Genomic DNA, 26,757 nt, shown 5'->3' on the forward strand with positions numbered 1-26,757 from the left:
CTGATATGACATTGGCCTCTTTGATATTCGAAGAGATGTTTGCAAAGATACATCCCAGCATATTGCAATAAGATACTAGCCATTGGATTTGGGCCATTTTCAAGGACAAGCCGTTTACTAAAAAAAAAAAAGACAAAGAAGAAGCAGAAGAAAGGCTGTCTCACATTTGAGTATTTCAACCCATTGATCATACAAAGGTAATGGTACCTGTTCATGTGTAAAGCAGAGTCAAATTATCTAAGGTTGAAATAATCATTGAGAGCTTTCATTTGCTGTTGTTCCACCATACAAATTGAGACTGGTGCTATAAACTGTTTGGATCATTAGAACATGACCCAGATTCAAAGGCTGGAGTCCTGACGTATCTTGTTGCAGTTTGTCGGGAGATATTAGAGCAAACCTGATTAAAAAGAATGAAATAAAGAATGGAAGGTAACATAAATGGATCTTTGTACAAAACTCATCAACTATATGGCAATAAGAATAATAGTAACCATAAGAATGCCTGAACATGTAGAGAGATGCCAAATTGCACTTGCTAGTATACACACTGTTGCATGTACTGTCCATCATTTGGGCCCCACTTTATCAATTCCATTGGGCCTGCCTGCTGAGAAGCTAGACCTCAATGTTGTCATGGTTGCAGTGGATCAAAACCCAAGTGGATGCAAATGTTGGCAACCCGGTAGCATTTAAGTGACACATGGACAATCATCTATCCAAACATTCCATTCAAGCATACTATTGGGTGGAAGCCTTGGTAAAAAATGACACAGATATTATGAAGTTAACTCTTTGAACGAGGGGACATTTTGTTAGAATTCTGTTTTTTTAATGGACTTCAGATTGGATGGTTAGCATCATCATAACAAAGTGCTAATTTGGAATTATATACAATCCATGATGTGATCTATGAATAAATGTTTCAAGATGATGACTAGCCTTGCATGTTTCTCTGCTCGATCTTAACTGTCCATCTTCATGCTATTGATCAGATTATTAGGATTGTATGGATGGACTCTTTTTTTCTTTTTTTCTTTTTTTGCATAGTAGCTCTCCCCACCACCACCTCCTAGAATGATGATGCCATGTATCACTTAAAAAGGTTTCGCGATATCACTAACATCTACAGTGCTAAACTCCCAACCTAAGTTTCATGTGGTGTGGCTAATCATCGATCCAGACAATCAGTTCAACCATATCAATGGGGGCAAGCCATGTTGCCAAATCATGCTGAACAACTGATCTTAGACAACTGATCAATAGCATGATAAATGTACAATCAAGGAGGAGAAGAAAAGTACATCAATCATGATCTTGAAACATCTATCCAATTGGTCCACCATTGATTGCTTATGATTTCAAAGAATCACTCGTGGTTTCATATTCTAACCAGCTGGTCTATGGCTATAGAAAAGCGGAGGGTTATAACAAAACGGCTGACATGCAAGGGTTGGATAATCCAATATACATGATTTTTTTGCACCATGGCTTGCCCCCAGTGGTATGATAGAGTGAATTGTTCCGAACATGCACACACAAGTGCAGGCACACCCTCCCACCCACACACATATATACATGGCAATATTCCAATAGGGTTGATTCTACTATAACTCAGAACATTTGATCTCCTATGGAGCCCACCATGATGTGTGCTTGATCCACTCTACCCATTGCGCCTACTTGTGTTCTCCGTACAGCCCAAAAAACAGACTGATCCAAAATGCAGGTGGACCTCACCATGGAGAATGACAAAATCATGGCCGAAACCTCTAAAATTGCAGGGTGGCACACCTGAGTTCTGGAGTGGCATGATTTCTGGAAGTACCTTCATCCTGGTGGGTCGAATCACATGAGTGGATTAGATGAATTATACACAACACAGTGGGCTCAACAAAAAATTCAGATAATTTGTGGTGGGCATCTCCCTCCCAATTGATCCCTTTTGTTCCATTTTGTGAGGTCCACCTGAATTTTGGATCAGTCTGATTTTTGGGCTTTCGGCCAAACATTGGTGAGCACCATTGGTGGACGCACCTACTAAACTAGATCTGAACAATCTGTTTGTATCAACGGGCCTAAATTGGAGAGCGTGGCCCACCTTTTGCGTGCGAATGACACATTCATGGGATTTCCCACATGTATAAATGATCACATACATGGAATGTGAATCACATATTCGTCTACAAAATCCCTATAAGAAATCCCCAGGTAATTTCATCTGATTTTCACATTACGTTTTATTAATTCTTTAGTAAAAATGCTGTGGCGATGGAGAAATTAGAGGCTTACCATCATCATTGAGATCAACAGAGAGACAGATGTTCTTGGCTTGGTTCTCAACAGAGCTGCATCGAGCGGGTGTGTGAGGTGGTCTAGGTTGGGTTGGAGAGCATGTGCCACTCCTTGATTGCCCATTTGAGGTCTGACCCCCCCTCAATTGTTGGTTTACGTATACCTCTAAACTAGAAGAAGATGAACCCCCTGGCTTTCTTTTGTTCTTAAATCTTCCTCTAGCCCAAAATAGAAGGCAATCAACATTGATTGATCGAATTGCATTTTAGTAATTTAAATATTGGGATTATTTCATTATTTCACAAAGTTCAGATTGATACCTGTCTTTACGCTTCTCGAGGTATCGTTGCAAGGATGCTTGTCTGTTTGTTGGACCCTCTGCAAAGGTAAAAGAAATGAAACCACAAGAGATAGACTGCAATACACTTTTTATTAGGGAAACTAAGAAAAAACAAAACTAATGTTGCCATGATCTATACAGGCCAAGAACAACTTTTGCTTGTGGACTACACTTTCTACATTAAGGTACTTCACAAGGAAATAAAAAGTACAAGTTTCTACAAAAGAACATAAGTTTTTCATTGGGACTTTTACCTTAAAAATCCTCTTAAGAATCTTAGTTTTACTAAACAATACCTTGCATAAATACTATACAGTTCTTTTTGCAGGGTAAAATGTCCAAAATGCCCTTGTCATTTTTTCTCGAGCTCGGGGTACATGTTGTGTGTCTAACATTCAAACCCATCTAACAGCTGGAACCCACCTTGACCATCAGTTAAACCAAAAATCAAACAATCCAATCATTAGGTGGGCCACACCATAAGAAACAATGCACACAACCCCATAAATTCCAAATTTCCTTGTGGTGGCTCACTTGATGAATGGGTTAGCCTTAATTTGTTTCGGTTGATCATTGTGGATGGTTAAAATTGTTGGACAGTTTGGGTGTAATATGTTGACAGATGCCTTAAATCTGTTTAATTTTGAGTCTCTCGACCGGTCGAGTGGGCCGCTCGACTAGTCGAGGCCTGCTCGACTCAGAGTCCAGCGACATGTTTTTTGGTGTCTAGGCCGCTCGACCAGTCGAGGGGGTCCTTCGACCAGTTGAGGCCTCCGCTCGACTAGTTGAGGGTTACGCAGATCCTGCGCGGACTGCGTAAATTTGAGGCGGTTTCCGGACTTTTCCAAGGTCGGCGCGTAAGTGGAGTTTCCTAAACTATAAATAGGAGTGCCTAGGGTTATTCTATAGTATTCTAAGGCTTCCTAAAGGTATTCTAAAGGGTTCTAGGGTTATTAAAGGGTGTAGCAAGGGTGAGATTTGAGATTGTTCGAATCGGGTAAGTCCTCTCTCTTTGTAATTTATGCTTTCATAGTGGATTTCTGTCGCTTTGTACTGTGGTTTTTTTCCCGCAAAGGTTTTCCACGTTAAATCTTTGTGCTCTCTTGTGTGTGCTTGGTGCCATTGGATTGCTATCCTATATCTAGATCTGTGTGATTCCGCAGATCAAATCCCAACAAGTGGTATCAGAGAAATCGTTGGGGCACAGATCCGAATCTCCAGGATTAGCAATAATGATAAGTACTAGGTATGATATTGAGAAGTACTCGGGGAAAAATAATTTTGAGTTATGGAAGATCAAGATGATCAGTTCCTTAACCAAGTACGGCGAGGATGATGCTCTTGAGGCGAGAAAGTTGAGAAGCGTTGATTGAAGCTATGATATGATGCAGAGATAAGAGAAGAGGGCAGCAAGATACACTGTTGAAGATTGAAGGCATGGTGGAGATTGTTGACAGATGCCTTAAATCTGTCTGATTTTGAGTCTCTCGACCAGTCGAGAGCCTGGCTCGACCGGTCGAGTGAGCCACTCGACTAGTTGAGGTCTGCTCGACTCAAAGTCCAGCGAACTATGTTTTTTGGTGTTTGGGCCACTCGACTAGTCGAGGGGATGGCTTGACCGATTGAGGGGGTCCTTCGACCAGTTGAGGCCTCAGCTCAACTAGTCTAGGGTTACGCAGATTCTATGCGGACTGCGTAAATTTGAGGCGGTTTTCAGACTTTTCCAAGGTCAGTGCGTAAGTGGAGTTTCTTAAACTATAAATAGGGGTCCCTAGGGCTATTCTATAGTATTCTAAGGCTTTCTAAAAGTATTCTAAAGGGTTCTAGGGTTATCAAAGGGTGTAGCAAGGGTAAGATTCGAGATTGTTCGAATCGGGTAAGTCCTCTCTCTTTGTAATTTATGCTTTCATAGTGGATTTCTGTCGCTTTGTGCCGTGGTTTTTTTCTCGCAAGGGTTTTCCACATTAAATCTGTGTTCTCTTGTGTGCGCTTGGTGCCATTGGATTGCTATCCTAGATCTAGATCTTTGTGATTTTGCAGATCAAATCCCAACATAATACACAAATGACATGGGCCCATACTGCTTGACCTTGACACCCTTTAGAAAAAAAGAAATTGATGAGGAAATTTTAGTCATTCCACACTCCAGAAATGACTTTTTGAGAGTTTCAGTTTGTTAGAGCAGTATTTGGTTAAATTAGAAATGTGGAGGAAAGTTGCAATGAGAATCCCTCATTCATTTTAGCATTTTGCAATTTTATTAATGATCATCATCAAGGTTTGTAGTTTTGATGATTTTTAAGGGATAATTGCAAGTGATGACATTTTTACATTAACGATTTTGGAGGATACTAGAATCCTCCCTAATAATCCTTAGACCTCCCAAGTAGTTTTGGCATGACATTCTATTCTATAAACACCACCCTCATTTCCTCATCTAATGAAGTAATGAAAGCAAGGTATGCAAAAACGGTTATGTAATGGCCATTACGTAAAGGTAACGGTGGTCACCATTATGCATTACAGGGTCGTAATGACCGTGACAGAAAAAACAATTCGTAACAACTGTTATGGCTCCCACAACGGCCCCCCCCCCCCCCCCCCCTTCTTTTAACGGTCCATTATGGGACTGACACAGGTTCTTTTTAGTCTTTTTTCTTTAATATATATATATATATAGACTGTAATGGCCCGTAATGATGCAAGTATCTTCTTCATCTTCTCTATTCAGCTATTGTATCTGCTTGTATCTATATGATTAAATCTGGCCTTCATGGTACTAGAGCAAGTTCCATTACTTTGTGCCAACTAATTTCTAAAACTCTAAAACCACCTAAAAATTTCTTCGTTTACACCAGAATCTCTCTCCTGATTCACTCTTCTTCTTCTTCTTTTTTCCATGCATGACTCTTAAACCTATGAATCCAACGGAGCACACCAAGCTTCCTCGACTGACTCTATTGACACCAAAGAAGGATAGTAGTTGGTAAATGTATAAATAGTCCCGCCATCAATAATTAATACCCTTTCCCGACCCCACATCTAGATAACATGCTAGAAATGATGACAAATTCTATGATCTTTCAAAGATCAATTTGTAAAATGGGTGGTTATCACCAAATAAGAATTTGTCCCAATGACAAATGGAAGACTATCATTTGACATGAATTATGGATTGTCTGAATGGCTCGTCATGCCAATTAACCCAATAAACACACCTAGCAAATTCATGAGGGTGATGACATAGATTCCACTAGAGTTCAAAAGAAGTTTCGTTGTTATGTTTTTGGATTACATTCTCACTTATAGTCATTCACAAGAGGATGGTCTCAGATGCTGACCATCAACAGAATGATGGCCAGACTGACGTGGTCAGCCAAAGCCTCAAAAACTTGTTGTGATGTCTCGTGGGTGATCATCTCACCATGTAGGACCTTGCTCCATCTCAAACAGGGTTCACCTACGAGTCTTCTGTTAACCTTATCATAGGATTGTCTCCTTTCAAAATATTTGGCAGACTTAAAGCTTGAAAACCTATCAATCTGGCACAGTTACCAATTACTACCATACAAGCCAGGATGTTGAGGATTTTGTGTAGCATAACGAGAGGATACACAAGGATGTGAAGCATTGGATTGCCAAAAGAACCAAAAACCATAAATGATGTGCTAACATGAAGGGACATTTCACAGATTGAGGAAAGCAACTAAGTGGTGGTCCATCTTAAGCCTAAAAAGTTTCCAACAATGTAACAAACTACATTTAAGGAATGTTGGTACTTACTATGTCAAGAAACAACTTGGAGAGAAAACATATCTCATCGAGCTTCCATCTGATCTGAAGATTAGCCCAATCGTCAATGTGGAAAATTTAACTACATTTTTTGAACACCATGAAGAGAGGAAAGAGAAAGAACAAACAACTCCAATACTTGAGGTAACATGATGGTGCAGTGAAGTGATCAAAGTTGTGCTCTACAATCAGATTTATCCACAGATCGAGGTGGGTTCAGATGTTCTTAGTTTAGTGTATGTGGATGCGGGTTCAAAAGGGTTGTCCAAGGTAAGAGTGTATGTGGATTTCTAACGAAAAACTTTCAATGCCTTCAACTCGAAGCCCTACAAATGGTACATCAAAATTAACAAGATAGAGCCGAGTTCTTCCAAGTCATCAAACCATTCTCACATGTTATGCACAAGAGGTTGAGTGTGGGAGCCCCACATGATCACAAGCACAATGGGTTAATTGTGCTGGTGTTTTGCATTTGTTTTCTGGGTCTCCTCATGTATTGGAATGACCAAAATATCCGTTATAACACTACTGAAATAGATAAAATAGGAGTGTTTTAGTCACTTTATTTAGTACTAGGGCTACCTTCTCTTGCGAAACCTAAGGCTTCATATTCAATGTGTGAAGAATAAAACTAGAGGTTTTTAACTTCTTATTATTATTATTTTCTTTAGTCTGTTTTGGAAGAAGAGAAAATAAAAATGCAGGGTGCGGGGGTTGTTAAGATCTCTAGTAATAATACCCAGTAAAGCAATCCAGTACATCCATTGCATTAATGGATCACACCTACACAATGAGCTAGACAATCGGCCATCCATTGATTTAAGTGGTGTGGACTGCTTGATGAGTGGATTGATGTAAGGTGTGCTGCATTCGAGGATCAACTATCTTGAAACCATGCCTATCCACTCATTAGGTGTGCCACATCTATATGGTGACCCAGATCATCGACCATCCATTGATTTCAGTGTTGTGGACTGCCTAATGAGCGGATTGGGTGGCCTAGTTTTGGTGCAAGGTGATCTTCATGGTGGAGCTACCCTTTACATAGATTTGACTTTCTAAACAAATGACATGATAGCGGGAAAGATTGGGCAGCAGGCCACACATGCATGCAGACATACATATGCACACACCGACACACCCACGCCAAACACGTGCACACCCACACGTACACACCCACCCACAAGCACACAACACTCCTTGAATCATAAGCATGTGCGCATGCACACACATGCCCCTTCCTGTAAAACTGGACCACACTTGGACTCAAGATGGACTATGATACGGCGAGGGCCACTTGATTTAGCTACATGTTAAAATGTCAAAGCCAGGGGATAGGTCTATAGCTACCTCATCAAGATCAAACCTAATTAGATTCACCAATCATCTACCAGTCTAACATTGTGTCAGTGATATAATAACTTTCTAGCATCCAAATGTACTATCGAGTTACATTATAATCAAGTTTCAAAGCAAGTCCGGGTATGTTCGTCACCAGCTCATCAAGATCATGCGTGCCAATGGTCTTCACTGTCTAACATCTGGTCAGTGATATAGCATCTACCATCTGGAGTTAATACTGTAATATATTCAGACCACAGGCATTATATTATCGAAATTATGATTAGTTTCATTGCTATATGTTGATTGTTTTGATGGTATTAACACCAAATCATTGGTAATGGTACACAGGTAGAATTTGGACATGAGATGAATTGCATACTACGATGTAATGGCGTGAAGACAAACTGAGCAGTCACAAAGCTAGAAAGATGTACTCTTGTACCCAGAAAATAACCAGAGGGAAGATGACAAGGCCCCAAGGAAATGTTTAATAGGAAGTTTGGTGGAAGAGTACGGGCAAAGGGTGAGGGAAAAAAGGAGAGGATGGCTTGGAAGGGGAAGAATTTGGAACAAAATGGTAGAAAAGGGTAGGCTAAAGAGATGCAACAGGGAAGAAAATCAAGGGAGAACTAGAGGATGAATTAGATTGGTTACAACCAGCAAAACTGGCAAAGAGGATCAACAGCGCCTCCAATCTCATTGGGGAAAGTAGACCAGCTTGGAAACTCAAATCTCATGGGCAAAGATTCAAGGGGCCATCTATCCAGTGCCAATTCTTAAGGACAGGTTGAAGATGCTTTGGGGCCTACAAGGTCCCTTCAAAATCATGGATCTAAGTGAAGATATGTTTATCTTTAAACTAATTGCAAATGAATAGCTCAGGAAAATTGATAAAGGTCTTCCTTGGCTCCTAAATGGCACCCATAATACCCTATTTGGTGAGCACCTAATTTCCTCTACACTAGAGCTAATATCAACTAGATTCCATTATGGATTTAAGAGTAGTGGCTAACTCTGGAACTAGGAGATGAAAATTATTGGAAGTATTGAAGTAAGCTTTAGCTGCCAGTTACTCACCTAATGCTCAACTACTACATGATTCAAGCTACCTAAAAAGTAGATATTTTCAGAGCTCTTTTTTTTTTTTTTTCCCCCCAGTTTGTGTAAAGTTGATCTAAATAAACCCATTATCAGAGTGCTTCGGCTTGGTTACGAGGATAACTACTTCTAGCATGTGTTTCATCAAAAACCAGAACCAGTCATCTACACTAGTTGTAGTGCTATAAAGGTCATGATTCATGAAGAAGCAATATGTAGGAGTAAGATGTACCAAAATGGTAACGGCCAATATGTAACGGTAACGGGGGTTAAAATGATGACCTCCCAATTTTTGGCTTGGATTGGCTGTTATGCCCCATAACGATCAAGGCGTAACGGTCATAAACGGCTACTTCTCTTTCTTTTCTTTTTTTGTCCTTTCAAGCTGTGATTTTTTGCTTTTTTTGGCGTTTTTCCCTTCCGAATTCTTTCCTAAACTGTTCTATTGCAAAATTCGATCACTCTTAACCTGAATTTGAGGATCAAAACAAGTTATTTGAAGGATTTTGTCGACTCGAAGCTCTATGGGCCATTTTTCAAAAAGGTATAAAATGCACATTTATACCTTTTTTAAATATCTATTATTATGGTTGAATATGATCCATTATTCAAATTAGAACATATAAATGTGCATTTTACAGATTATGCAATTGATTTTATTATTATTATTATTTTAATCTTTTTAAATTTCGGACTATTTTCAATCAAATTTTATTTTATTTTATTTTTTTTAAAATTAGCAAACACCTACACATGTGAGATATTTTGATATTAAATTTTTTCTAATATATTTATCATTAGTATTAGATAGTTAGAAAATTAAATCTATAAGTTTTATAATAAATTCCAAGCTGTCAGGTTCATAAATTCATCAAACCACCTAATAAAACTTTCTCACCAAAGAGTGGATTGTCACACCACCATAGACATGTTCAAAATTATAAATGAATGCATATTTGGAATGTTTAAAATTTTATGGATTTAATGGATATTTTTTGGGATTTTTTTTAAGAACAAAAAAATTTCTGACCACTAAAGGGGGTGTATCGGTCATAATGGGCGATACGGCCCATAAACATATCGTAACGGTGGAGACCATTACGCCGACCGTTACCGCAATAGAATGCCTTGTATAGGAGGGAAGCCAATCGGGAACAAGAAATTTAGAAGGATGGTGGAACTATAAACCCTAAACTGACAATGGACACCAAATTCTCCTGAACCCACCACCCAAGGTGTACCGTTGTGGTAACGGTGGGCGTAACGATGCCTACCGTTACACCCACCATTACCAATATGATTACGAGCTGTATCAGCCGATACACCCCCTTTAACGGTCAGGAATTTTTTTGTTCTAAAAAATATACATTAAATCTAGAAAATTCTAAATATTCCAAATATGCATTTATTTATAATTTTGAACGTGTTTATGGTGGTGTAATAGTCTACTCTTTGGTGAGAAAGCTGTATCGAGTGGTTTGATAAATTTATGAACCTGATAGCCTAGAATTGACTGTAAAACTCATAGATTTAATTTTCTAACTAACTAATACTAATAATAGATATATTAGAATGAATTTAATATCAAAATATCACACATGTGTAGGTGTTTGCTGATTTTTTAAAATTGACCGAAAATAGTCCGAAAATTTTAAAAAATACAAAAAATAGAAAATCAATTGCATAATCTGTAAAATACATATTCATATGTTCTAATTTGAATAATGCATCATATTCAACCATAACAACAAAGATTTTATTTTATTTTATTTTTTTTTAAAAGAAGAGATAAATACATATTTCTAAAGATTTTTTGAAAAATAGCCCACAGAGCTTCGATTAAACAAAATCCTTGAAATAACTTGTTTTGATCCTAAAATTTAAGTTAAAGAGTGGTTGGAATTTGCAGTAGAATAGTTTAGGAAAGAATTTGGAAGAAAAAAGAGAAAAAATTGAGAAAAATCGCAACTTAAAAAGATAAAGAAAAACCTGTTTGTTTATGACCGTTATGCTTGGACCTTTATGTGAAGGTAACGACCGTCATGGGGTGTAACGGCCGTTATGACCCTCGTAACAACCGATCCGAGCCAAAAACTTGGGGGTCATTGTTTCGACCCCTGTATCGCTTAATGGACTCGACTGCTAACGTTACGCATCAGCCGTTACAGTCGATACGTAATCGGTTGGGTACACCTTACCGCCACCACACCAACACCATTTGGTTTGAAACCCTGTTTAGAAAAGGCAAACATTGGCCCTCCATTCAGGAGAACCTTCATAATATTTAGATCATGATGTAAACTAGAATGTCAAAAACCAAAGATGAAGCATTCTTATAAATGAGAGAAATATGAGATGGAGCAAGCCTATGGATATGCATGTGGTTTTTGGCTTTTTTGTGCAACTCATGAACTTGATCCAAGTTTCACGAGGTGCAAGTTCACACGGTCCAACAACAAGAGACGGGTCAGTCGCATCACAGAGGATTGGATAGGGCCCTAGTAATAATGGGTTCCTCAACTATTTCGAGAGCTAAAAGTTTTGCATCTTGAACGTATTGTTGCAAACCAACGCACACTCCTAATCTATTTGGATAGTCAAAAGTTTTGTGGGGAGAATGCTATTTAGGCTTGAAGCCTTGCGGCTATCTCATTTGGAATTCCAAAGTGTCATTTAGGATCAGCCTCCCTTATGGGAGCTTTGAATAAATGGAACAATGAAAATTTTGGAAACGTCCATCAAAAAATTATAATCATTAAAAGAGAGTCCAGGAAACCCAAAGAATGAAAACCTTTAAAAATGGAAGCAAAAGCCTAACCAATGTCCACAAGATCATTAGGATGAGAGAAATTCACTGGTTGTAGAAATCTTGTCTATTCTAGCTAGACAATGGTGATCAAAATACTAAATTTCTTCATGGTGTAGTCACCCAACAATGTACGAGAAGGAACACGATAATATAATTGGAAAAGACAAATCTAATGATAGATGGATGGGGGGGACATAGATGACCTCATTTACGATAATTCAGAACTACCAACCTTTTGTGGAATAGGACCTAGAAAAGGTGTATGATAGGCTTAGATGGGACTTTATCAAAATACCTCATATTCAGGTATTGGCATACTTGGATAGACAAGGTAATGGAATGTGTCAGATTTGTGACATACTTCGTTCTTATTAATGGTACACACTCCTCCAACGTACATCCTACCCAGTGTTCGAAGTATCGATATCGCTACAAGTTTCGCTGGCCAAGGATACAGAAACAATATCGATATCGCCGATAGTATCCCTGTTAACCGGAAATGCGGGGAAACATAGGAAAAACGGTGCAATTTTCAGTGAAACTTCAGGAGATGTTAAAATGTACATAATTGCATATTTAGAATTTTTTTTTTTTTAAAAAAAAAAAATTGCAAAAGGAATGCATACATAACAAGTTTCCATTTAATGGGGCCTTAAAAGCATGTTTTGTTGTAAGAAATCAGTTTAACCATCCCCTCCGACCTATATAATTGTCCAACCTTCCATCCAAACATCCATTGATATTGCAAAATATCAACAACACATGTTATTTCACCAAGAAATCACCATCAATTGGAAATGAAATGAAAGATTGTGGTCTCAATATCTCGCATGTTGCGATATTGATAATATCGAGATATTATCAATATTATTAATGACAAATTAAACACTACACACAACCACGTGCCCATGGATAAAAAATGAAATTTTTTTTTCTAATAAACAAAATTTTAATATCAATATGTTGGCAATACTATTGAAATATCGTCAATACACTTATGACACAAGCATTACCTAGACTTTACATAATCGAAAATATTGGCAATACATTGGCGATGTTGATGCATTGGCAAGACAAGCGACACCTGGAATTTACATAGTTGAACATATTGATGATTACATAGTTGAACATATCGCTTTGTTGGCGATAGTTAGCGATACATTTCTAATACCCGGAATTTCTGATACTACCAACGTTATTGGTATTGCTACCAGTGTTATCGGTATCACTGAGCTGGAGATAAAGATAATATTAGAGATATTTCGAAAATATCGGAGATAATTCGAACACTGATCCTACCTATTCATCATATGTGCAAAGTCACTTTCTACAGCTTCCAATTGATAAGTGAGGGTGAAAAACCTATTACCCCTCATGTTGGCGAGAAGGGGGCCCATCTACTTCTCACTCCCCTTTTGCAGAAAACATCCTCATCTGCATGAAAGAGAAAGTGAAATCATGCAAAACTGTCAAAGATGTGCTTGACAGGTTCTGCATAGTAGTTGGTCAAGAAGATTGTAAGGAGAAGTCATTAGTTACTTCATGTGAAACACTACCCCAAGGACCAAGTAGCTGGCCCTTGATTCTTTTAAACGAGGTAATTGGCCTATGGAAAACCTAGGGATGAATATCGCACCAGGCATTAGGAAGGAGACTTCCTACTATTATTAAGAAAGTGGAAGACAAGATTCATTAAGCTACTTTCCCAAGTGAGGAGAGCTACCCCTATTAAATCAATCTTGACAGGTATCTATCTGTCTACCTAATTTGTCATGCAAGGGAGTCCCAAAGGTCATTATCACTTGGATAGACTCAACAGGGATACGAATAAATTTTTTTGAGAGAGGGATATGAATAAATTGTATAAAAATTATGGGAAACGGTCGTTAGGCTGGAGAATGTTCCTCGTCTAAGTGGGGAAGGAGCTTGCATATCAAGAACCCCCACTTCATGAACAAAACCTTTGTGGTGAAACTTATCTAGAGCATGGACACCAAGGACACTTCCTTGTAGTGTAGAATCATTACACACATGTACATAGGAAATAGGAGAATCATTGAATCATCAGCAAAATTGAACTCAGAAGTGTGGAAATTTTTGTAAGAGTTCAGCAATTGGTTGGTGAAGGAATTCACCATGTAGTTGGAACGTCCATGAATATTTCAATGGATTGATGGGTCCCTAACTGTCCCCTTCTTCTCATGGAGTACCAAGCCAAATCTTTAATTATTGAGCAGGACAATAAAGTGGATAAGCTCATGATGGAGGATAAGAATTGAATGTGAATCTAATTAATAGTGGTTGGTCTAGACACAGTTGAGGAAATCATAAACAAACCACTACTCTTTAGGCCTCAGGAGGATCAGGTGGTGAGGAAGTTTGAGGCCAACGACAACTTTGCCATTAGATTTGTGTGTAATAGTCTTGTAGATATAGGGCTAATGACAAACACAGTAACTTGCCTTAAGAATACTCTGGAACACAAAATGCACTCTTGAAATTAAAGGTGAATATGGAAGGTAGGAGATGGGGGGATTTGGGATAGGTGTGGCTTCGCACCACGGTAGTTAGCCTTTGGAGGAATTGAGGGTTTTACACTCAATTGGATCTCCACAACTCAGAAATTTAGAGGAGTAGAAAAAGACGTAGAAATTTTATTAATCTTCAATGAGAAAAAAGACTACAAGGGGTGCCTATTTATGATAAAACCCTATACTCGAAAACTCGCGCCATCTGCGCAACCTATTACTTGGAGATGAAGTAATAAAAAATAACAACTGATCAAAGCAATTTAAACCGTCCATGATATTCCTAATAATAATAATAATAAACAAAATCCAAAGTACTAGATTAATTAGAATAGTGGGCCACAATCATGAGAACCCATGGTGGGATTCATATGACTATCGGTTCCACTCCAACGAACCAAAACGCAGTCCTCTAATTAGGAGGCCCTCCCTAGACGTCGTCATCAATCTAGATCGATGGTGGGGCCCTCCTCCTTGCGTACATGCATAAGGAGGGCGTGCATGTGCGCGTAATGTCCCCATCAACTCTCCTCGACTACAAAGATTTCACCACTGGAGAAACAAAACTCCTGAACCGCTCCAAGATGTCAGGATCAAGTCTCTGAAGCTCCTTAGTGAGCCACATACTATCTGAAGCTGGGCGTGACTTTCATTTAACCAGGTACTTTTGAAACCCATCGTCCGACGTTGATACTATCTAATGGTCCAGAATATCCTCTATTTCCTCACTAGGTGTGGGAAGGGTAGGTATGAGAGGTAGAGGCTGGGAAAAAGGGTCAGGAAGAGGCCATGGATCAAGGGACAGATCTGGAGAATCAGGATGGTTGGGCGAAGGGCCGGACAAAGTATCAGTGGTCCCCTGAAAAGTAACTAGATCCTCCACATTGAATGTGAAACTAATTCCCATGGAAGGTGGAAGATCTACCACATACTCATTGAGACAGTTTCGTTTTATAATTTTGAAGAGTCCAGCACTACGTGCATGTAATTTATGAACGGTCACCTGAGGGTACTACTCGAGCCTAATGTGGACCATCACAAAGTCCCCTACATTGAATTCCTTGAAACGTTTATGCTGGTCTGCAGAAAATTTGTAATATTCATTACTAGTAGTGATCTTTCGTCTGATTTCTTGATGCAATAAATGAATGCGATGCGCAAAGGACTCTACAGACTCTGATGGCCTATGGGACAATGACATAGGGACAAGATCAATAGGCTTCCTAGGCTTATAACAAATACTGACTTCAAAAGGACTTAGACCTGTGGACCTATTGACAAAACTATTAAACACAAACTCGGCTGTAAGTAGTACAGTGTCCCACATCCTGATGTGCTCCCCCACTAAACATCTGAGCAAACTCCCTAGGCTTCTATTGACCACTTCAATCTGACCATCGATCTGAGGGTGGTAGGTAGAAGAAAATTGGAGCCTAGTATTCATCATGTGCCATATTGTCTTCCAAAAGTAACTCATGAATCACATGTCACGGTCAAACATTGGTTTTTGGTAACCCATGCAGTTTGATGACCTCACTAAAGAACAGCTTGGCAACATGGGATGCGTTGGAGGTTTTAGAATAAGGAATGAAGTGGGCCATTTTAGAAAAATGGTCCACGACAACAAATATGGAATCATGTTTCCGAATAGTCTTGGGGAGTCCAAGCACGAAGTCCATACTGATGTCCTGCCAAGGGATGAATGGAACTGGCAAAGGCGTATATAATCCTTTATTTTGCTTTTTCTGCTTTGCCAGTTAACAAGTACGACATTGCCCTAGTGGAGGATAGGTTTCATACTGATATCCTGCCAAGGGATGAATGGAACTGGCAAAGGCGTGTATAATCCTGTATTTTGCTTTTTCTGTTTTGCCAGTTAACAAGTATGACTTTGCCCTATAATTTTAGTGACGTCTCGCTTGAGGCTTGGCCAATGAAACCTATCCTCCACTAGGGCAATGGTCTTGTCTCAACCGAAATGACTAGCGACCCCTCCTGAATGCAACTCCCAGACAAGAAAATCGTGGAGGTGCGAGGTATGCACAAACGGTCACTCCTAAACAAATATCCGTTTAAAATCAAGTACACTCTGCTAGCTCCTGACGGACTCTCTAACAATGATGTGTACATAACTCCAAAATCTGGATACTCAAAATAATTTTCTTTGATGCGCTCGAGGCCCGTGACTTCGACACTCATGGAATTGAGTAACGCGACTCGTCGACTCGACGCGTCGGCAGGCTTATTCTCTACACCGGCCTTGTGCTTAAGCACAAAAGTGTACTCTTAAAGGAATTGAACCCACTTGGCGTGCCTAAGGTTTAATTTCTTCCGAGAGTTCGATATCTCAAGGCCTCGTGATCTGAGAATAAGACGAATTCTTATGCCAATAGGTAATAACGCCAATGGCGCAGTGATTGCACTACCGTATAGAACTTTTCATCATAGGTTAAATATTTTTGTTTCGCTGCATTCAGTTTCTCACTAAAAAAGGCCACAGGGTGCCCTTCTTAACTAAGTACTCTTATGCCGACTCTTGACGCGTCACATGTGACTTCAAAAGCTTTTAAAAAAACTAAAAGTCGCATGACAGGAGCTTCGGTCATCTTGACCTTTATCTCCTTGAAGGCCTTCGAGGCTGCCTTTGTCCATTGAAACTCTCCATTTTTTATGCAATCCGTGATGGGAGCCATAATGGAACCGAAGCCTCGAATGAGCCGCCTATAAAAGGTGGCTAAGCCGTGAAAGCTGCGCACCTCATGAATATTGCGGGGTTCAGGTCAATTGACGATGGCCTTGACATTTCCGAGATCCGCCGATACGTCCTCAGCTGACACAACAAAACCTAAGAAGATAACACTACTAGACAAAAAACGCACACTTCTTTAGGTTGGTGTACAATTTCATGGCTCTAAGGATCCCACAAACCTGCCTCAAATGGTTGAGGTGTTGTTCCTTAGTTATGCTATAAATCAAGATATCATCAAAGTATACGACCAGGAACTTTCCCATGAAGGGCCTCAACACTTGGGTCATCACACGCATGAAAGTGCTTCGGGTGTTAGTCAGCCAAAAAGGCATAACTAGCCACTCGTATAGCCCATCTTTCATCTTAAATGTCATCTTCCACTCATCACCAGGGCGTACACGGATTTGGTGATAACCATTTTTTAGGTCAATTTTCGAAAAGATAGTAGCATTAGCCATCATATCCAACATGTCATCAATGCGCAGTATGGGAAACCGATACTTGACTGTGATTTTGTTGATGACCCTACTATCAACACACATCCTCCATGTGCCATCCTTCTTAGGTGTAAGAAGGGCGGTCACGACACACAGGCTTATGTTCTCTCAAATGAAACTCTTTTCTAAGAGCTCATCAATCTGGCTCTTCAACTCTGCATGCTCCTTTGGGTTCATTCTGTAATGAGGGAGGCTTGGTAGAATCGCCCCAAAGACTAGATCAATGGCATGTTATATATCTCTCATAGGGGGAAGCTCATTCGGTAGATCATCAGGAAAGACATCATGAAACTCATGCATTACTTGAATGGCCTCAGTGGGTAACTCTACACTAGCCTCTAGTACACTTTCCCTAGCCACAAGGGCGTATACCATCGAGTCCGCCTCAGTTTCTCGCTCAAAGTATTTGGCATTTAAAATATGGAGAAGTTTGGACTTCTACTCCTTCAATTCTTTTGATCCGCTCACACCACTCTGTGTGGTGGCCTCCTTTCCAATTGTGTTCTTGGGTGGAAGTGGATTTAGCTTGACTTTTTTACCCTCAAACTAGAATGTACACACATCTGAACAACCAAATATGGTGACATCCCTGTCATATAGCCAAGGTCTACCCAAAATGATATGGCCAACATCCATGGGAACAACATCACACCAAAGTGTGTCTTTATATGATCCAAACTGAATAAGAACAAGACAACAGCGCGAGATTGGAATGGAAGTTTCATCAACCCAGGACACTCTGTAGGGTTGAGGATGGACTTCAAGCTTCAAGCCCAAATAGCTCACAGTGCTAGTCGATGTCATGTTGGCACAACTACCACTATCCACGATCATCTTATAGCTCTTTTCCCCACATTTTTCACAAGTATAGAAGATCATGTTGCAGCGCTAATCGTCAGTGTTCATGGCTTGAGCAAAGGCGCAACGCATAACTGCGAGGGTTGCAAACTCATGGGGTCCCTCTTCCTCATCAGTAGGGGTTTCTACTAGCTCATATTCTTCATCTTCGTCGTCACTCTCTGGGGGCACTACTTCTACTTGCCCATCAATAAGGAGCACCTTGGTGCCCTCTTTCATGCCGCACTAGTGTGCAAAGTGACCAAACCCCTGACACTTAAAACACGTAGTTGCCCCACTTCCACGCGAGCTATACCTGACAATCTCTTTACCTTTATCATCCTTGGGCCTGGACTGAGAACTGTTGGAAGGTCTGTTTTGGTATCTATTGTTAGGTTTAGCCCCAGAAGGGTTGGCCTTAGCACTAGAATCGTGAAAGTCAAACCGCCTTCCTACAGATACTTTGAGGTATTGCTCGACCTCCAACACTACTTTATACATCTGTTCAAGAGTGTTTATGTCCTTAGCGAGCAACTCTCTCCTAATGTCAGAACAGAGGCTTGTCTTAAATCGAGCAAGGGTGAGTACGGGGTCCTCATCAACTTTACAACGGGTCAAGTACTCTTCGAACTTCTCAATGTACTCAGCAACACTTATTGAACCTTGTCGAAGAGATTGTCATTCCTCAACCAACCTCAAGTGATAAGAAAAAGGGAGGTATTTTTCCTTAAAAGTTTTTTCATTTCTCCCCAATAGACTATTGGGAGCTCCCTCGCCCTTTCTATCTTTCGCTCTACAGTAGCTCAAAACCTCTTTGCTTGGCCCACAAGCTTCATCTTAGTGAATCGGACTTTACGAGCATCCGACATGTCATACCACTCAAAATAGCGGTCCATATCTGTCAACCAATCTAGAAAAGCTTTAAGGTCCAAGTGGCCATCAAACGTGGGGGGCCTCTACTCTAACTCCCTTAAGGATTTGCACATCGAGGTCATACTGATCATGATACCCCTCGCGGTGTGGGTGCACGAGTGAGCGCCCATGACCAATTCCTTGGTCATCCCCATTCCTTTGTCTACCATCCTGACCACTTGCGTGAGATTGAGCATCTTCCCCAATGGTGGGGTTTGCCCGGGTGGAGGTATCTAGTTGGATAACGAGCACATTAAGTGCTCAAAGTGTTGGTCCATACATTGTTCCAAGCGCCTACCCAAAGACTCAAACTACTGGATCATTTTGTTCATTAACTCTTGCAATTGCTCCATGTTTAGTATAGGGTGTAAGCCAAAACCACGACCCGTACGTGTGGGCATACAACTACTAACTCAACTTAAGGACCTTCTACTAGGACTATATGCAACTAGATGGGACTAAATGCTCCTATAGGACTCTATATGAGGGAAACGACACAATACTACTCAATTTCTAACAATATATCTGCCCGAAGAATCTGTCAACAGAAAATCCAATAAAGTGATATGGGGATTTTCTGATAGCAGAAAATTCAGTAGCTTATATCAGGAATTATGGACCTTTAAACAACTCTATATGATGATACTTGATGCATAATGGACATAAATAAACTAAACCCTAAACATGCAATGCATTCCCCTACAAAAACCCTAGGCTCTAATAACAAATTTGATGCAGGGCATGAAATTCAAGTATGATGTGCAAGATTTTCAGGCTTTAGATCACACTAATTCAGAAACAGTTACACAAAATTCCACATCACATACAAAAGTTCAAGCACTCAATCAAGGGGAATCTTATGCGGATCCAGGCCTACACATGCTAGGGCCGAATCAATCAAAATTATACACCAAACAATAATCAAAGGAGGGTAAATTCATCCACACATGCACAAAAATAATTCCTCAATCCACGAGTGGGGCCCACGAACCCAAAATCTCCCTCCTTGGGGCTAGTCGGCCAGGGGTAGGCTACAAAACCCCCGAATTTTAGCTTGATCCGATTCACGGTCTGTGCGTGGTGCTCCGTCAAAGTTTCAGTCCCTCTACAGGGCCAAATTCCGAAAATCTGTTGTAGAGAGAAAAGCGGCTGCAATAGAGGGTGGATTTGAAGCGTAGATGACTGTAGGAAGAGGTGAATATGGAAGGTAGGAGATGGGGCGATTTGGGATAGGTGTGGCTCCGCACCACCGTAGTCAGCCCTTCGAGGAAGGGAGGGTTTTATACCCAATTGGATCTCCACAACCCAGAAATTTAGAGCAGAAAAAAATGCAGAAATTTTGTTAATCTTCAATGAGAAAAAAGACTACAAGGGTATTTATTTATAATAAAACCATATACCCCAAAACTCACGGCACGTGCGCAACCTATTACTTGGAGACGAAGTAATAATAAATAACAACTAATCAAAGTAATCTAAACCATCCATGATATTCCTAATAAAAATAATAAGCAAGACCCAAAGTACTAAATTAATTAGAATAGTGGGCCACGATTATGAGAACCCATGGTAGGATTCACATAACTATTGGGTCTACTCCAACGAACCAAAACACAATCCTCTAACTAGGAGGCCCTCTTTGGACGGCGTCATCAATCCAGATCGATGGTGGGGCTCTCCTTGCGTACATGCGTAGGGGGCGTGCGTGTGCGCGTGATGTCCCCATCAACCCACATTAAGGTAGGCCCCACATGGTGGATAACCCACATCAAGGTAGGCCCCACATGATGGATGGTGCACATCAAAGGTCGGCCCCTAATAATGAACAGCCCACATCCAAGGCAGGCCCCACATGATGGATGGCCTACTTCAAAGGTGGGGCCCACATGATGGACGGTCCACATCACTTCACATGATGGGTGGTGGACATTGAAGGTGGGCCCCACACTATGGATGATTAAGATTGATGGCGGGCCTTGACTGATGGATAACCCACATCAAGGAGAGCCCCACCTAATGGAAGGTCCACATCAAATGTCGACCTCTTATGATGAATGGACAATCCACATTAGAGGTGGGCCCCGCATGAAAGATGATCCACATCCAGAGTCCAATTTGATGGACAATCCACATCCAAGGTGGCCCTACACGACGGATAACCCATCACATCGATAGGTGGTCCTTCAAGGTGGATGGTCCATATTGAAGGTAGGCCCCGCATGGTGGATGGTTTACATTGAAGACAAGGGCAAGGTGGGCCCAACATATTGCATGGCCCTGATCAATGGTTAACCCCACAATATGGACAGTGGATATTAAAGGTGGGGGCTCCACATGAATAAGTAAAACTTAGAAGAGATTTTAATGGAAGACAATAAAAAAATGGAAGAGAGACTAACATAAGAGATTTAAAAACTACTTGTGTGATGTTAAAAACCAAACGAACTTCTCTACTTTTGGTTTGACAAGTATGTTATTTACCAAACATACTTATCTATTGAATAAGTAGAAACCAAGATAAGCTACTTGAGGCAAAAGTTGCATAAGCAATATGATTTATGATCCAAACAGCCCAGTGTCTGATAATTCCTAACAGCCACCTTTGCGCCTTGAGATTTGCCCTTCCTTTTGTTTTTTACCTCAATCCACCCTTCCCCTTCTCCCATTTCTAGAAAGTCCTCCACTTCTTTGCAAATCTTCCTATTCCCCTTATCACTACACTCTACCCAACTCTTCCTTTCCCATTGCTTCCCCTCGTAGCCTCCCTACTTCCCCAACCTTCCCCCTCTAGCTCTCTCCCCCTGTGAAACCCTCTCTCCCTCTCCCCCTATAAGTGTGATCCTTCCCCCAAACCTCGAACACCGCCCCTGGTAATCCCTCTCAACTATCCTTTCTCTTGCATGGTCCTTTACTAGCTACAGATAAACGTTCTCTCGCACTTCTCTTTTCCGCTGAAAAGATCTTCCTCTTGGCCACCCTTGTAGTCAGCTTCATGCCAGCCTCACCATCAACCTATGTGCCGGCCAGAAATCGTTAACAGATCCCAACATACTATGAAAACAAAATGGTGAAAATATTGTTTTAGATGATGTTAACTTACATATGATTATGGTGTTTTACTCTGTTAGCCCAGCAAGGCCTGGAGAAGAAGCAGCAGCAATTTATTTATTTATTATTATTATTTTTAATTCTAGAAACATGTGCTTTACACAGTTCAGAAGCTCCTCTACTGGTACAATGATCAGTATGCCCATCAAGCGGACCTCAACATGAATAGATCATCTACATCCTAACCCACTATATGCATGGCACACATTTACATCCATCCAAGCTGTCCAAATTCTAGAGATACCCCAAAACTAACACTGATCAGAATATCCAGGCCTAACAATTCATAGCATTACAGGGATGGTCGAAAAGATCGTTTCATGAATAGTGTTCTGAAGATGGTGGTAAACAATTTGAAACTCAAGGGAAAAATTGAACGGTTTGGATTACCCAATGAACGTGGATATGTGGCTACATCCCTTCTCAGTGGTTCACACAATCTGGGGGATGTTTGCATGTGTGGCCTGTCATACCATTGTAGACTATTACTTAAAGAGTTCTTTTTTCTTACAGTTATATAACCCTTTGTAACACACTGAAGCAGTGTTTTATAAACTAAGCTAATCTGTGCAGCCTGACCAGGGTCTTTTTGGCCTCGATCCATTGCGAGTGATTAATACCTCAAAAAAATTTTCAGACCAGGCTGAACCATTATAAACCGGGATAGGAATGGTGTGAACCAGCAGTTGACCAGTTGTAAACAGCAGTTTTTGTGAAATACGCATGTTATAGTATTTCAAGGATGCCATGTCATTGTTTAAGCTAGTTCCGACTGGCAGTTCAACTGGTTTAGAATGAACCCACAGCTCATCCAGTTTGGTGGTCCGATGTTTAAAACATTGAACTGAAACATAGCATGAATCAATTGAAAAAGTTCAAAAAGAAAAAGAAAATCCTGAGAGACAAGGCACCACCTTGAAGCAAAGTGGCATTTCCATTTGCGATAAAATTTGGGACAGTCAGTACCCATCCTTACCACAATCAATTTCGCGTGACATTTTCCTCTCATCGGTGTTCTCCCGGTAAAGTTGAGGCATTTTCCCTGCACAATAAAAATTAAATAAATAAATAAATAACCACAGAATTTAAAATTATATAATAAAATAAAATAACAAATCAACAGCTATCGAGGGTCAGGTGTGGTTGGATTAAGAAATCCATTTCCAAAAGAAAGGAGGCAGTGTGCACCACGTAACAACCAATTCAATATGTGCCCTGTGATTTGGTCATGTGCATATGGGATTGGAACTATCAAGTGTCAATGGTGTAGTTGAAGGCACCAGGTGTAGGTGTGTAGCGCCTGAAATGCCTAAGCACATGCCTTTACCTTCCAGGCTCAATTTTTAATTTTATATAATAACTATTAAAATTTATCTTTTTTAACGATAACTATTAATATTTAATTATTTATAAATATAAGATGATTTCTTGAAATAATCAAACACCATACCATTCAAATCTACTTCACCTAAAACCCTATATTCCCAAGCAAATTCCTGAATTCTAAATCCCAATTTTCTAATTATTCCAAATCCTAGCCTTAAATTTCCCTTTTTTTCACAAATCATCCTAATTCACCTATCCAAAACCACAAATTTTACCAAGATCACAAAAATTCCAAACCCTATAATCCAATTATTCAAAATCTCAAAATCCCCTTAACCTAAATTTTCCAATTCCCCCAAAATCCTCAATTCACCTTATCTCTTGTACGCTCAAAATGCTATCTAGAAGTCCAATGCGATGACCCGAACACATTACTAGAAGAAGAAAATCAAGAAGAGAGAAATGAGAAAAGTTCTTTAGCATACGGGAGAAAAATATCTCAATCTTTAATGCCAAAAGAAATTAGAAAAGTTGCCGAAATACGAAATAAAATCCAGTGCTCACCTACCCACCTTCTTACGAGAGCACCTGTGCGCACCTTTGCGCACGTGTCATGGGCACATAATCTGAACAGTCAATGTGATGCAGCACCCCTTGAAACCTCACGAGCCCAATTTCCAACCTAATCCAAAATTCTAGTGGGTCATAGCAAATAGAAATGCAAATCAAGGGAGGAAATTGTTTTCTTTTGCCATGGCCCACCAGAGTTATATATCGGGCTGAAAGTTGGGCTTGTGAGGTTTCAAGGGGTGCTGCATCATGTGGACTATTCAGATTATGTGCCCATGACACGTGTGCACAGGTGCTCACATAAGGTGAGAGTTATGTATCAGGCTGAAAGTTGGACTTGTGAGCTTTCAAGAGGTGTTGTATCATGTAGACCATTCAGATTATGTGCCCATGACATGTGTGCACAGGTGCTCACATAAGGTGAGCATTCCTCTCTCTCTCTCTCTCTCTCTCTCTCTGTGTGTGTGTGTGTGTGTGTGTGTGTGTGTGTCCACACACACACGCACACCCACAAATGAGATACCCATAAATGCCACATGTACTGCATCATGCCTAGGTGCACCTAGAGCACATGCCTGAGGTAAGCACCTCACCCAAGGTCCAAGCAAAGTGTAATAGGTCCAAAACGCCTAGGTGTGTGCCTGGGTTGCATTTGACTGCACTGATGATGTACCATAAAGGCCATTACGGGGCCGTAAATGACGTTATGTAAAGGTAACAGTGGCAACTGTTACACGTTACGAGGTCGTAAAGGCTGTAATGGCCATTATAGAAAAAAATTACCCATAAAGGTTATTATAGCCAAGGTATCCCGTATCGCTATCCGTTGGCGTAACGGTGCCCTCCGATACCGATACGGATACGAGAGTGTAACGGCGATACGGGGGCGTAACGGCCCGTAATGGTGCAAAATTTATTTTTTTTTGCCAAAAAAATATGAAAAAATATGGATTAAATCCGGAATATTCTAAGTATTCCAAATATGCATTCATTTATAAATTGGAACATGTTTATAGCGGTGTAACGGTCCACTCTTTGGTGAGAAGTTGTATCGGACTATCTGATGAATTTATGAACCAGATAACTTGAATTTGACTACAAAATTCATATATTTAATTTTATAAATATTTAATCTATATACTTAACAATTTGATATCATTTCTCCCAATAGTTCTTTAAAAAAATGAAATTAAATTCAGGTAGATGGTGTTGCCAATTTGTGGCCAACTTGGAGGACCAATCCATACCCCAAATCAATCTCAAATTCATGCAATTTATTGGCATTATCCCACTTATGAATTGGTGGACATTTATTGGATAGTGAATCATGAAAAAAATCAAGAGGCCCTATTTAAAAAAATAAGCGTCTACAAATTAACAATTAAAACTATTCAAACAATTTGATTTTGGCATGGTGAATTAACAATTACAGTCCATAATTTAATTGGTAAATTTTAAGTTAATACATATCTCGTGTACAATTTTTTAAGGGCCCGAATTAAGCGGGACCCGAATGGTGAAGTGTAGCACATGAGTGTCAAAGTTTTTTGGACCCCACCCATGATGAATGTGTTATATCCACACCGTCCATCCATTTTGCCAAATAATTTTAGGGCATGAGCCCAAAAATGAGGCAGATCCAATGCTCAGGTAGATTGCATCATAAGAAACAACAATAATTAAACGTCCGCCATTAAAAATTTATTGGGGGCTACAAAAGTTTTAAATCAAGCTGACATGTGTGTTTTCCCTTCATCCACGTCAATGTGACCCAATTAACAGGTTAGATGAAAAGTAAACATTACAGTAGACCCTAAGAAATTTTTAATGGTGAGCATTCTATAACCACTGTTTCCTATGGTGTGGTCCACCTAAGATTTGGATCTTACTAATTTTTTTGATCATGACCTAAAATGATGTGGCAAAATGGATGGACGGCATGGATAAAATATATACATCATGGTGGGGCCACGCAACACGCGTACAAAAGCCTACCACGCACATTTCTTTGATAGCGGATTACGCTTTGTACCTCAATGACATACCTATATTAACGTCAGTGAGTCCTGTGGGTCTGATCATGACGTATGTATTATATCTAAACCGTCCATTCATTTGACAAGCTCGTCTTAAGGCTTGACACTAAAAAATAATATAGATCTAATTATCAAGTGGACGACACTGCAAAAAGTAGTGGGGGAGTGAACGTCTACCATTGAAACCCATTTTGGGATCACAGAAGTTTTGGATCAATGTGAAATTTGTTTTTCCTCTTCATTCAGGTCTTTTTGACCTTATGAACAGATTGGATGGAAAATAAATGTTATGGTGGGCCTACGAATTGTTTAACGGTGAAAATCATTATCTCTGCTGCTATTTTTGGTGTGGTCCAGAAGATCTTTGGATATGGTTCATTTTTTGCGTAATGCTCTAAAATAATATCTAAAAATAGATGAACGGTGTAGATATAACAAATACATCACTGTGGAGCCCACATAACTTTGATCTCCTTTGAACGGTTCGTACAACTCAGAGCTCAAGGAGTGTCAGTG

At 40.0% G+C, this 26,757-nt stretch overlaps 1 protein-coding gene across 4 annotated transcripts in view; it reads right to left on the minus strand.

Annotated features, from left to right (window-relative positions):
- LOC131248885 (protein TIFY 4B-like) overlaps positions 1-26,757 on the minus strand; it is a 55,488-nt gene that overhangs the window by 513 nt on the left and 28,218 nt on the right. Inside the window, exons 6-8 of one of the 4 annotated variants that reach the window (XM_058249389.1) lie at positions 23,286-23,351; positions 2,616-2,673; positions 2,293-2,507 (exon numbers count right to left, since the gene is read on the minus strand). In XM_058249389.1, coding sequence (XP_058105372.1) covers positions 2,293-2,507; positions 2,616-2,673; positions 23,286-23,351 — 339 coding nt within the window. Of the gene's footprint in view, positions 1-2,292; positions 2,514-2,615; positions 2,674-23,285; positions 23,352-26,757 lie in introns of those variants that run through there. The other 3 variants (XM_058249388.1, XM_058249390.1, XM_058249391.1) reach the window with 3 other exon arrangements.

The sequence above is a fragment of the Magnolia sinica genome, chromosome 6 (genome assembly GCF_029962835.1).
Source record: "Magnolia sinica isolate HGM2019 chromosome 6, MsV1, whole genome shotgun sequence".
Taxonomy (NCBI): Eukaryota; Viridiplantae; Streptophyta; class Magnoliopsida; order Magnoliales; family Magnoliaceae; genus Magnolia; species Magnolia sinica.